The 11,905-nt window shown below is 52.4% G+C and overlaps 1 protein-coding gene across 3 annotated transcripts in view; it reads left to right on the top strand.

Moving 5' to 3' along the window:
• The window catches only part of BBS1 (Bardet-Biedl syndrome 1), a 27,918-nt gene extending 16,482 nt beyond the window's left edge, over positions 1 to 11,436 (top strand). For 2 of the 3 annotated variants that reach the window (XM_011942421.1, XM_011942424.1), the window contains 8 exons: positions 865 to 985; positions 1,133 to 1,291; positions 3,871 to 3,940; positions 4,394 to 4,552; positions 7,549 to 7,682; positions 8,612 to 8,746; positions 9,467 to 9,553; positions 9,766 to 11,436. In XM_011942421.1, the coding sequence (XP_011797811.1) occupies positions 865 to 985; positions 1,133 to 1,291; positions 3,871 to 3,940; positions 4,394 to 4,552; positions 7,549 to 7,682; positions 8,612 to 8,746; positions 9,467 to 9,553; positions 9,766 to 9,852 (952 nt within the window). In that variant the 3' untranslated portion in view covers positions 9,853 to 11,436. Of the gene's footprint in view, positions 1 to 864; positions 986 to 1,132; positions 1,292 to 3,870; positions 3,941 to 4,393; positions 4,553 to 7,548; positions 7,683 to 8,611; positions 8,747 to 9,466 lie in introns of all 3 variants that reach the window. The other variant, XM_011942422.1, reaches the window with a different exon arrangement.
• Positions 11,437 to 11,905: the final 469 nt, after the last annotated feature.

The raw sequence follows: 11,905 nt of genomic DNA, 5'->3' as shown, positions 1-11,905 counted from the left end.
CAGGATGGTCTCGATCTCCTGACCTCGTGATCCGCCCGTCTCGGCCTCCCAAAGTGCTGGGATTACAGGCTTGAGCCACCGCGCCCGGCCTAAAATGCATTTTTTTAATTCAATAAATATTGAGCACCAACTATGCATTATGCAGTGTGTGGTATTAGGGATATATTGATGAACAAGATAAATATGGTCCCTGTCCTCACGGGGAAGACAGATATATTAAAGTGAAGAAACCAAGATATTCCTACAAATTGGATGAATGCTATGGAGAAAAAATACAAGCTCAGTGGGGAAAAATAATGGATAAAGGTGATCAGGAACACCTCTCTGTGGAGGTGGCTTGAAGGTTAAGATGGAACCAGTTGTTGAGAAAGTGGGGAAGAGTGTTGTAGGCCAACTCAAAGCGGGAAAGATATTGGCGTGTGCTTCTCGAATAGGGAGGAACTAACTGTACTTTCTGGAAAGGGAAACTAAAACTGAGAGGCCAGTAAACTAAAAACTACATTGACACAGGGCAAAGCTCTTCATCCTTTTCTCATAATAAAGTGCCTAAGTCCACTTGTCCTGGCTAGTCCAGCCAAAGGTAAACTCACTGAAAACTCTGTTAAATGCCAGATGATCATACAAGCCACTATAGTGAAGGTGGGAGAAGACAAGCCACCATAGTGAAGGTGGGAGGAGACACACTTGATCTTTTCCAAGGCCACACATTTACTAAGGTGGCAGAGGTGGAAATAATCCCAGGGTCATATGCTTTGGGGCCAATGTTCCTCCCAGGTGAGTCCATGGGGTTTAGAAAGAGGAGGGTCAGCCATGGAAGTGGAGACGATTTCTCTGGGGCCGGACAGTGTGTCGTTTATTCCACAGAGACTCCAAGCACCCCAAGTACTGCATCGAGCTGAGCGCCCAGCCTGTGGGACTTATCCGGGTACACAAGGTCCTAGTGGTGGGCAGTACCCAAGACAGCCTGCATGGCTTCACCCACAAGGTGCGGCCCCCAGCAAACAGCAGCCCCTCCATGCCTGTGTCCCCAACGCCCCCTTGGCAAGGAAGCCCTCTGGCTTCCCCATCCCAGAAACTCTTCTTTCCACTGTAAGCCCTGAGCCCTCCACAGACACTGGCTGTTCCCTGCCAGGGGAAGAAGCTGTGGACAGTGCAGATGCCTGCAGCCATCCTGACCATGAACCTCCTGGAGCAGCATTCCCGGGGCCTGCAGGCCGTCATGGCTGGGCTGGCCAATGGAGAGGTCCGCATTTATCGCGACAAGGCCCTGCTCAACGTCATCCACACCCCGGTGAGCCCCATCTGTGGCATCTGCTGCTCACTCCTCCTTGCCCTGGTCTCACCTCCGAGGCTTCTTAGCTGCCTCTCCTGATTACACATTGATGCATTTCAAAAACATTTGTTGAGGCCAGGCGCAGTGGCTCACACCTGTAATCCCAGCACTTTGGGAGGCCAAGGTGGGCAGATCACCTGAGGTCAGGAGTTTAAAACCAGCCTGGCCAACATGGCATAACCCCCTTGCTACTGAAAATACAAAAATTGGCCGGGCGCGGTGGCTCAAGCCTGTAATCCCAGCACTTTGGGAGGCCGAGACGGGTGGATCACGAGGTCAGGAGATCGAGACCATCCTGGCTAACACGGTGAAACCCCGTCTCTACTAAAAAATACAAAAAACTAGCTGGGCGAGGTGGCAGGCGCCTGTAGTCCCAGCTACTCCGGAGGCTGAGGCAGGAGAATGGCGTGAACCCGGGAGGCGGAGCTTGCAGTGAGCTGAGATCCGGCCACTGCACTCCAGCCTGGGTGACAGAGCAAGACTCCGTCTCAAAAAAAAAAAAAAAAGAAAATACAAAAATTAACTGGGCATGGTGGCACGTACCTGTAATCCCAGCTACTCAGGAGGCTGAGGCAGGAGAATCACTTGAACCTGGGAGGCAGAGGTTGCAGTGAGCCAAGATCACATCATGGCACTCCAGCCTGGACAACAGCGAGACTCCATCTTAAAAAAAAAAAAAAAATGGGTTGAGAACCTCATATGTACAAGTCACCGTACTGGTAGGGGTGGGAGGGTGTAATATGATGACTAAGTCCTTGTTTTCAGAAGGCTTACAGTCTAAGGTAACAGCCAGCCAGAGACACAGCAAATTTAAAAGCAGGGCCGACTGAAGCAGAGCAAAGTGCTAAAAAGCTCAGAGGGGGCTGAGTGACAAGGGTGGGGGGGTGACATAAATGGGGATGGACTCCATGGGACACTTCACAGAACAAGTGACAGTTCAGCTGGGCCTCAGAACAGTTTGTCAGGTGGACAAATGGAGGAAGCACATTCTGCACAGAGAATAGCATGAATAAAGCCTGAGAAGTATGAAGGCTCTTGATTAAGGAATCCAGGTCATTTGATGAGTTTGGACCAGAGGTTTTCAGACTCTAAGTTGTGAATCATTAAATCAGTTTAGTGGATCACAACCAGCAACATTTTAAAAAATAGAATAGTAAATTCAAAGTATGTCACAAATGAGGGCCGGGCACACTGTCCCACACCTGTAATCCCAGCACTTTGGAAGGCCGAGGCAGGTGATCACAGTTCTAGAACAGCCTGGCCAACATGGTGAAACCCCGTCTCTACTAAAAATAAACAAATTAGCCAGGTGTGATGGCACACACCTGTAATCCTAGCTACTTGGGAGGCTGAAGCAGAAGAATCACTTGAACAATGGAAGGCGAAGGTTGGAGTGAACTGAGATCGCACCACTGCACTCCAGCCTAGGCCACAGAGCAAGACTCTGTCTCAAAACAAAAAAAACAAAACAACAACAAAAATAAATAAATAATTACAAATGCAAATACAAAAATTAGCCAAGCATGGCAGTGCACGCCTATAATCGCAGCTACTGGGAAGGCTGAGGCAGAATCACTTGAACCCAGGAGGCGGAGGTTGCGGTAAGCTGGAGATTGTGCCACTGCACTCCAGCCTGGGCGATGAAGTGAGACTCTGTCTCAAAAAAAAAGTATGTCACAAGTGAAACTGTGTGTGCGTGTGTGCACCTGTGTGTGTAAATTGTCCCGTGTCACAATATAAAATTCGCAAACAACTGGCTTGGGCCATAGGTGCTGGGAGGGCTGGTGGTATGCTGGTTGAAAGAAGGGTAGGCCGGGCGCGGTGGCTCAAGCCTGTAATCCCAGCACTTTGGGAGGCCGAGGCGGGCGGATCACAAGGTCAGAAGATCGAGACCATCCTGGCTAACACGGTGAAACCCCGTCTCTACTAAAAAATACAAAAAACTAGCCGGGCGAGGTGGTGGGTGCCTGTAGTCCCAGCTACTCGGGAGGCTGAGGCAGGAGAATGGCGTGAACCCGGGAGGCGGAGCTTGCAGTGAGCTGAGATCTGGCCACTGCACTGCAGCTTGGGCGACAGAGTGAAACTCCGTCTCAAAAAAAAAAAAAAGAAGGGTAAAGAGGAGAGAACTGACAGAAAAGGCTGGTTGGAGTCAAATGTTGAAGGCCTTCAGTGTCCTAACAAAGAGGACAAAAGCCATTGGAGGTTTTCTAGCAGAGACCAGACATATTTGTGTTTTTGAAAGGTAGCAAAGGCAGCATTGTGAAGGACAGACTGGGGAGAAAGACCCGAAAGACGAGTCTGGGAGACCTATTTGGAGGTTGACTGCAAAAGTGAGGGCCAGTGATATTTGGTCTAGAACTGAGGTAGTGAGATTGGAGTGGAGATGAGAAATATAGGAAATATTTCAGAGGCAGTGATGCCCCAGGCCTATCTCGATCACTTCTCACCTATTACATCTGGGGCCTCCCCTAGCCATCCCCTGTCTTGCTTGCCTCTCCAAGATACTTCCCCAGCTAAACTCTAACGTCTCCACATAGGATGCAGTGACCAGTCTTTGCTTTGGCCGCTACGGGCGGGAGGACAACACCCTCATCATGACCACTCGAGGTGAGTGGAGTCAGACCTGGCAAGGGCTTTGGAGGTGGGAGTGAAGGGACAGGGCTGCTTCTGGGGAAAGAGGAGAAGGTGGGTATGAAGCATGGGTGGACCTGGGTGTGGAAAGCAAGGCCTACAGATGTGTCCTTCTGGAGCTAGGCCTCCACCGGGACAGCCCAGGGGCTGGGTCCTGGGCTGGATTCAATCTCTCTAGTTCACCCAGCATGTCCAGGACAATGCCTGCCACAATGCCAGGAACATCACAGTACTCCACAAATAACTGCTAAGAGGATTAATGAAGAGACTATGAAGATGCAGTTCATTACTTCCAGAAATAATCTCATCTGGAAGACAGATGTGTACAGAAGCACCTCTATAGGAGGCAGATTGTTTGGGGAAGAAAGAATGGGAATGTGGGTAGAAGTAGGGAGGACAAATCCATTTCCACTGTTCATTTCCACGTAGGTGGTGGCCTGATCATCAAGATCCTAAAGCGTACAGCAGTGTTTGTAGAGGGAGGAGGTGAGGTGGGTCCCCCACCAGCCCAGGCCATGAAACTCAACGTGCCCCGAAAGACCCGGCTTTACGTGGATCAGACACTGCGAGAGCGGGAGGCTGGCACTGGTGAGACTCAGACTGGGTCCTTTCCCTTCTTCCTCCTCCATTGCTCCTACACAGCAAAGCTGGGGGAGTGCTGCCCGTGTAGTGGGAGGAGATCTCGGCCAACTAGGCAGGTCACTCGCCTCTGGAAATCCAGGGACAGCCTAGGAGGTACATCTTGCCTGCAAATCACTGTTCCTCAGGCCGGAATGTGCTGTGGGTGATAGCAAGAACCCTTAGAATTCAGGGAAGGGAACAGTCACTTCCAAATGCAGGAATTCTCATGAGGAAAGTAGAATTTTGGCTGGGTATGGTGGCTCATGCCTGTAATCCCAGCACTTACAGAGAGTCAGAGGTGGGGGGACGGCATGAGTCCAGGAGTTTAAGACCTACTTGGGTAACATAATGATACTTCTTTCCCCCCACCCAAAAAAAAAGAGAGAGAGAGAGAAAAGTAGAATTTGACCAGTGTCTTCTTGTCCAGTTTTTCCTGCCCACTTGTTTATTTGTTCATTCATTCATCGTTCGTTCATTCATTCACTCATTCAGTACCTATGATTACGCCAGGCCTTGTGCCAGGTGCCTTGAATTAGAATAGTCCCCACTTTGGGCCGGGTGTGGTGGCTCACGCCTGTAATCCCACCACTTTGGGAGGCCGAGATGGGCAGATCATGAGGTCAGGAGTTCAAGACCAGCCTGGCCAATATGGTGAAACCCCATCTCTACTAAAAATACAAAAATTAGCCAGGCGTGTTGGCGGGCACCTATAGTCCCACCTACTTGGGAGGCTGAGGCAGAAGAATCGCTTGAACTCAGGGGGTGGAGGTTGCAGTGAGCCAAGATCGTGCCACTGCACTCCAGCCTAGGCGACAGAGCGAGACTCTGTCTCAAAAAAAAAAAAAAAAAAAACAAGAAGAGTCCCTACCTTAGGAACGTGATCAGGTGTAGAAGGGATTTCTGCAAAGAGCTTTTGGAGCACACGGAGTAAGGACTTCTGCCTGGGAAGCTTGGGAAGGGCTTCAGAGCGAGGTGACTTTGGGCTTCACCCTAAAAGATGATTGCCAGACCCCCCAGACAAGGCAGAGCAGGGTAATGTAGGCAGAGGCACAGGGCGTTGACCTGGATTCAAGAAAGCAGGTTCAGTTCAGTGGGTCATGCCTATAATCCCAGCTCTTTGGGAGGCCGAGGCAGGCAGATCACCTGAGGTCAAGAGTTTGTGACCAGCCTGGCCAACATAGTGAAACCCCCTTGCTACTAAAAATACAAAAATTAGCTGGACATGGTGGCATGCGCCTGTAATGTCCTGAGGCAGGAGAATCACTTGAACCCAGGAGGCAAAGGTTGCAGTAAACCAAGATCACACCACTGCACTCCAGCCTGGGCGACAAGGGCGAGACTCCATCTCAAAGAAAAAGAAAATGTACAAAGTCTAATAAAATTGTAAAACTCTTCAAGAACAGAAAAGACCACCTTCAAGAATGCTTAAGTGGAGAGATTTACCAAGTTGCAGGATGGGAAGACCTAATGCTGTAAAGCTTTAAGTTGCAGTTAAAATCCCAGTGGGGTTTGTTTTAAGGACCTGGCCAGTTGATTCAAAGAGTAAACCTAAGAAGATCGGGGAAAATAAGAATGAGGGGACTTACCCTATCAGGTAGCAAAATGAACTCAAGCTGTGGGAATCAGAAGCTGTGGTGTGGTTGTAGAAATAAAATGGAGATTGGGGCAGGATTAGGAAGTCCAGAAACTGACCCTGAACATGTGGAAAGTCAGAGTGTATGAAAGGTGTCATTTTGAATTGGCAGGGAAATGTGAGACTGTCCAAAAACACACAATCAGGACAACTTGCTTCTAGAAAAGAAAATTAGACCTTTTCGGCCAGGCACAGTAGCTCATGCCTGTAATCCCAGCACTTTGGGAGGCCAAGGTGGGCGGATCACCAGAGGTCAGGAGTTCGAGACCAGCTGACCAACGTGGTGAAACCCCATCTCTACTAAATACAAAAAATAGCCAGGCTTGGTGGCGCATGCCTGTAATTCCAGCTACTTGGGAGGCTGAGGCAGGAGAATTGCTTGAACCCAGGAGGCAGAGGTTGCAGTGACCTGAGATCGTGTCATTGCACTCCAGCCTGGGCAACAAGAGTGAAACTCCATCTCAAAAAAAAAAAGGAAGAAAATCAGACCTTTTCTTTATATCGGCCACAAAAATTAGTTCTGGATAGATTAAAAATAAATTGTAAAAGTACTGGAGAAAAAGGGCATAAAATGTGAAACTCGGAATGGCAGAAGCCACCTCACACCCACGGAAGAGCGCGGCCAGCCTGGGGGACCGGGGTGCCCAGTCTGGAAGAGGAGGGACAGTGGGGTGGGCCCTGGAGGCAGCTTAGGGAAGAGTCATGTGATCCTGCAAACGGTGAAATGTGAGGGGTGGACCTAGGTGACTTGACGGACAGGGAGGCAGTGATGGAGGCAGGACCATGAGGCTGGTTTCCGCAGCATTGGGCCTGAGGTGTTGATGGGACTTCCCCGTGGAGATGAGCAGGAGGCAGGCGCAGGTGCTCACTAAGCTGCTGGAGACACATGCACAATATCGAACGTGGACGCTGAGGACTCAGGAGGAACGTGGGGCCTGCCCTCAGGAGCTCGTGGCTGTTCCTCTTTGTGGTGGTCAGAGCTGTGGCAGGACACGGATTGTCTGGGGGAAGAAGATGGAGGATGAGAAGAGGACCGTGGACCAGACTCAGGAGAAAACCAGCCTCTAGGGCCAGACAGAGGAGCCAGTGAAGGAGCTAGACAGTGTGGGCAGGGAGGTGGTAAGAGAGTGAGAAGAGGCAGGGCAAGGCCACAGCATCCAGTTTTGCCAGAAGGCTGGGCTCTTTCCCACCTCTCCAGCTCCTGCAGACCCCTCCTGCAGCACCCTCCTCTTGCACCCTTCCCACACCAGCCTGAGCAGGAGTGCCCTGTTGCTGCCTCCTCCCTGCCACCCCCACATCCACCGTTAGCCTCTGGGACCCTTCTCCACAGCCATGCACCGGGCCTTCCAGACAGACCTATACCTGCTGCGCCTGCGGGCTGCCCGTGCCTACCTGCAGGCCCTCGAGTCCAGCCTGAGCCCCGTGTCCGCGACAGCCCGAGAGCCACTCAAGCTGCATGCTGTGGTGAGCATCTGGGTGAGGGCAGAGTCAGGGCCAGAGGGGCAGAGGCCAGGGTGCACAGGAACCCCTCTGCCACACAGCTAAGCCCCAGAGCCAGTTCAAGCCAACTCAGTCCGTGCTCCCCATCACCTTCCCGCAGACCTGGGGACGAGTCTCGTGTCCTCCTTGGTGACAGCAGCCTCACCTTCCCACCCTCCTGTGCCACCTCTCTCCTCGGCTGGTCATGCCGACGGTCCAGCTCAGGCCCCCAGAGTAGTCACATTGGGATATTTCTTCCCAAGAACGTGACGGGATCCTTACACCTATGGTACAGGGAAGGAGGCTGTCACTTTGGTAACCATAGGCAGCCCAACGTGTTAGGACTGCTGGGTACAGGGAAGGGGCCATCCCGGCCTCACCCGCAAGCACCGAGACCAGCACGGGCACAAGGAGGAGCCCGCAAGGCTCAGGCGCAAATGAGCTTAGGGTCAGCAGGGCTCTGATCAGCTCTAAATGTGTCCCTGAGGTGTGGCATCTGACCCAACCAGGTTCTGAGTTCTCTTTTCCTAAAGAGTGGATAGATGCAGAGGAGGAAGAGGCTACAAGGCAACTCCGGGGAAGCGGGAGAAAAATGAACTGATCAAGGCTACCCTAGGATGAAAGTGGGAGGTGGAACAGGCAGGGGGCAGGGCTGAGGGGCTCAGGGTGAGAGTCGGGGCCTGCAGTCCCAGGCCAGCTCTGCCTCTGACTTGCTGCCTGGCCTCCCTCAGGCTCTCACCCTCTCTGGCCTCTTCTGATCCCTCTGCCCCTTCTGGTCTTCTGTGTCTGCTGGGAGGCAGATTGAGTAGGAGGAGGAGACATGAGGGCATTGGTGGAAGGAAGGCAGAGCACACTGTACTCCGTGTCCAAGGCTGCCAGGTCCTAAGGGCTTTCTCCACCCACCCGCTCCATAGGTTCAGGGCCTTGGCCCCACCTTTAAGCTCACACTTCACCTGCAGAACACCTCGACAGCCCGTCCTGTCCTGGGGCTGCTGGTCTGCTGCTTGTACAACGAGGCGCTCTATTCCCTGCCCCGGGCCTTCTTCAAGGTACTGGATGCTCCTCACTTAGATATGGAGTGGAAAAGGCCAGGGCAGGGGCCTGATGAGATGCCCACAGAGCCCCGCCAGGTCAGGGTCAGAGCATGTGGGTGGCTGCCAGCTGGCCAGCAAACCTATTCTCCCACCACAGACCAGGCCAAGGCCCCAGCCTCTGGAGGGAGCCCCAAGCCCCACCTCTGCTGCTTTTCTTGTAGCCTGTGAGGGGTCTCCAGGAGCCATACCAAAGGTGCTGGGAAAACTGCCAGAGCCTGAGCCCCACCTATACCACCCAGAAGCCTTTTGGGGGCTGGGAGACCCCAGACCCCACCCTGCTGCCCAGCTATTCCTGCAACAGGAACAGGAGCCTCTGTGCCTCAAAGAGCATCGCCCACAGAGGGAAGGGCCTGGTTTTCTCCTAGGGCCCGGTTTTCTCCTAGGGCCCAGGTCTGACCCCAAGTTGGGAGGACCAGACTGCGAAAGACTGGAATATGCAGTAAACAGCCCCAGACTGGGCGGGAGTCCAGAGGCCTAGGTTTCATCACTCACCATGTGGCCCTGGGTGGGGCATTCACTTCCTCACCACACCTGCATCCTCCTCCACCCAGCAGTTGTCTTGCCCACCCTGCAGGGGTGCCGAGGCTTCGCAGAGACTGGGCCTGAATGCACTTGGGAATGTGCCAAACACTGTCACGAGGGCTGGTTTCCTTACTTCTTTGTCCCCAAACTTAGGTACCCTTGCTGGTGCCCGGGCTCAACTACCCCCTGGAGACCTTTGTGGAGAGTCTCAGTAACAAGGGCATCTCAGACATCATAAAGGTAGGCCCCACACTTGTGCCATGTGGAAGGTGAGCGGGACCCTGGGGAGGACAGTAAGGGTGAGTGCCAACAAAGCCCTTGGGGGGCTACCGGCTGGGGGTGGGGGTATCTGCACAGTGGAGCCCTATGGCCTGTTATTAGGGCCAGCGCAGACCCTAATGGCAAGGGGTCAGGGGTGTATGCCCCCTGCTGCCATGGCCACTCCTCCATAGGTGCTGGTGCTTCGAGAAGGCCAAAGTGCACCCTTGCTGAGCGCCCATATCAACATGCCCGGGAGCGAGGGGTTGGCGGCCGCCTGAGCCCTCGGCTGCTGTGAAAGCCCCCGTACAATCAGCCAGGGAGAACTGGGCAAGTTCAGTGGCCCCAGGCCCACTCCTCACACAGTGTGCTGGGGTGATACCTCGTTTCCCCTCTCCTAAGCACCCCCTTCCTCACCACCCCCACTGCTGGGCCTATAGTAGCAGGTTAGTGAGTACCCAGGAAGGCTCAACTCCTCCTCCCACAGGACCAACCAGGCATGGTCCCGCTGAGGTCCTGCTACGCCCTCCCCTCCCCAGCCTTTTCCAGAAACTATACTGGGCTCAAAACAGAGCTCCAAAGCGGTCAAATTGAGCTGAGCAGGACAGGCCCAGCCTTTCTCCACTGCCACATCCCTCATGCACATCACTCATCTCCCACTGCAGGCCAAGGCCAAAATTGGGCTAGTCCTGGCCAGGGAAGTCAGAAGCTCTTCTTGGGTGAGACTGAGCCTCCTGTTGCTCCCTGGAGTTCCAGAGGCTGGGCTGCAGCCCACTCAGCTTGCGGGCAAAACATGTGCTCTCCTCTCTGCTTGTCAGCTGAGCAAGCCCAGGGAATAGCCCTCATCTCCCCAGGAAACTTCTCTGAAATCGTAGACTTAGCCAGTCTCAGGCCTACAATGCCACAAAAAGGTTTTTCAGGGAGAAGGGGGTGTAGGAGAGCAGAGGGTGCCCCGCAGGGAGCTGGTAGCTCCAGCCTCACTAGAGCTCCTAAAGATCACACAGCAGCTGCTCCTGACAGGGATGCTCATGCCCAGAAAGAAACTCCAGGAGAGGAAGGCAGAGCGAGACAGAGCAGAGCCAGGGCCAGGAGCACCAGGAGAGGTGTTTCTGGGGCTCCGGGGAAGTGCCACAGGAGGCAGAAGTCCAGAACTGCCCGTATAGTTGCCCTTCTATGTCCTGGAGCCCAAATCAGTCCTGGGTGGGAAGTTCCCAGGGCAGTGGCCACATCGTGAGAATTAGCAGGAAAGGCGGGGCCTTTCTCATCATAGCTATTTCTGAGGATGAAATGGGAGACATATGCCCAGCACCTGATGTGAATTTATGTAATGTAATACTATGTACCTACCACTAAGAAATACATGAGCCGTGCCATGTGGACAGTAAGTGTTCATAAAGCAACGTGAAGCAAGAAACAGTACAGGGTGCCCAGTGCACACACTAGAGAGAAATTGTGGACATTAAGCACAAGGAGAATTGGTGTCTTTCTAAAACATACTTATTTAAAAACATGTATCCACTTACTAATGTGGAATTACACAGTTTGTAACAAGAAAACAGTCTCTCCCATTCTCTAGTACAGCTCCCCTACCCAGTAGTCACTTCTAGTTCGTTCAACTATTTTTAAAATGTGCTTATATGACTCTTGCTTGATATATCAATCTTAGGCATTACCTGTTGACTCCCTGTTGTCATACATGAGGCTTTAGCTCTCTTTTGTCAGCACCCCTCCCCCATCCCTAGTTATTAGGTTAAAAAATACTCAGATTACTATTTCTATTACTATGTGAAAGTTATTAACTGCGGAGCCAAGAGTTGGACTATAATTAAATTACCTTCCTTGTACTGTTTTTTAAATGGAGTTAATGAGTTGCCCCGAGTTTCTCATTTACTTTGTTTTCTGATGGGCCAATTGCTAATTCTTCCCCCACCGTCTGGCAGCTCCTCTTTCCTCTAGACGCTTCCCTTCATCCCCTGCTTCACTGAGGACTGTTTGTTCTCCAGGTAAATTCCCTTTGCCTCTCTCCTGAGCTAGCTCCTGATTCCTGGGCCCAGTGGCTTCCTATTTCTCAGTTCACCCTCATTTGGTGAAACATATCCTCAAATATCTTCTTTAAAAAGTTGTGGCCAGAAGGCCGGGCGCCGTGGCTCACACCTGTAATCCCAGCACTTTGGGAGGCTGGGGCAGGCAGACTACCTGAGGTCAGGAGTTTGAGACCAGCCTGGCCAACATGGTGAAACCCTGTCTCTACTAAATATACAAAAATTAGCCAGGCGTGGTGGCAGACACCTGTAGTTCCAGCTACTTGGGAGGCTGAGGCAGGAGAATCGCTTG

This window comes from Colobus angolensis, unplaced genomic scaffold (assembly GCF_000951035.1).
Source record: "Colobus angolensis palliatus isolate OR3802 unplaced genomic scaffold, Cang.pa_1.0 Scaffold21, whole genome shotgun sequence".
Lineage (NCBI taxonomy): Eukaryota > Metazoa > Chordata > Mammalia > Primates > Cercopithecidae > Colobus > Colobus angolensis.
Note: the sequence above shows the minus strand (reverse complement) of the source record. Positions and strands in the feature narration are given on the sequence as shown.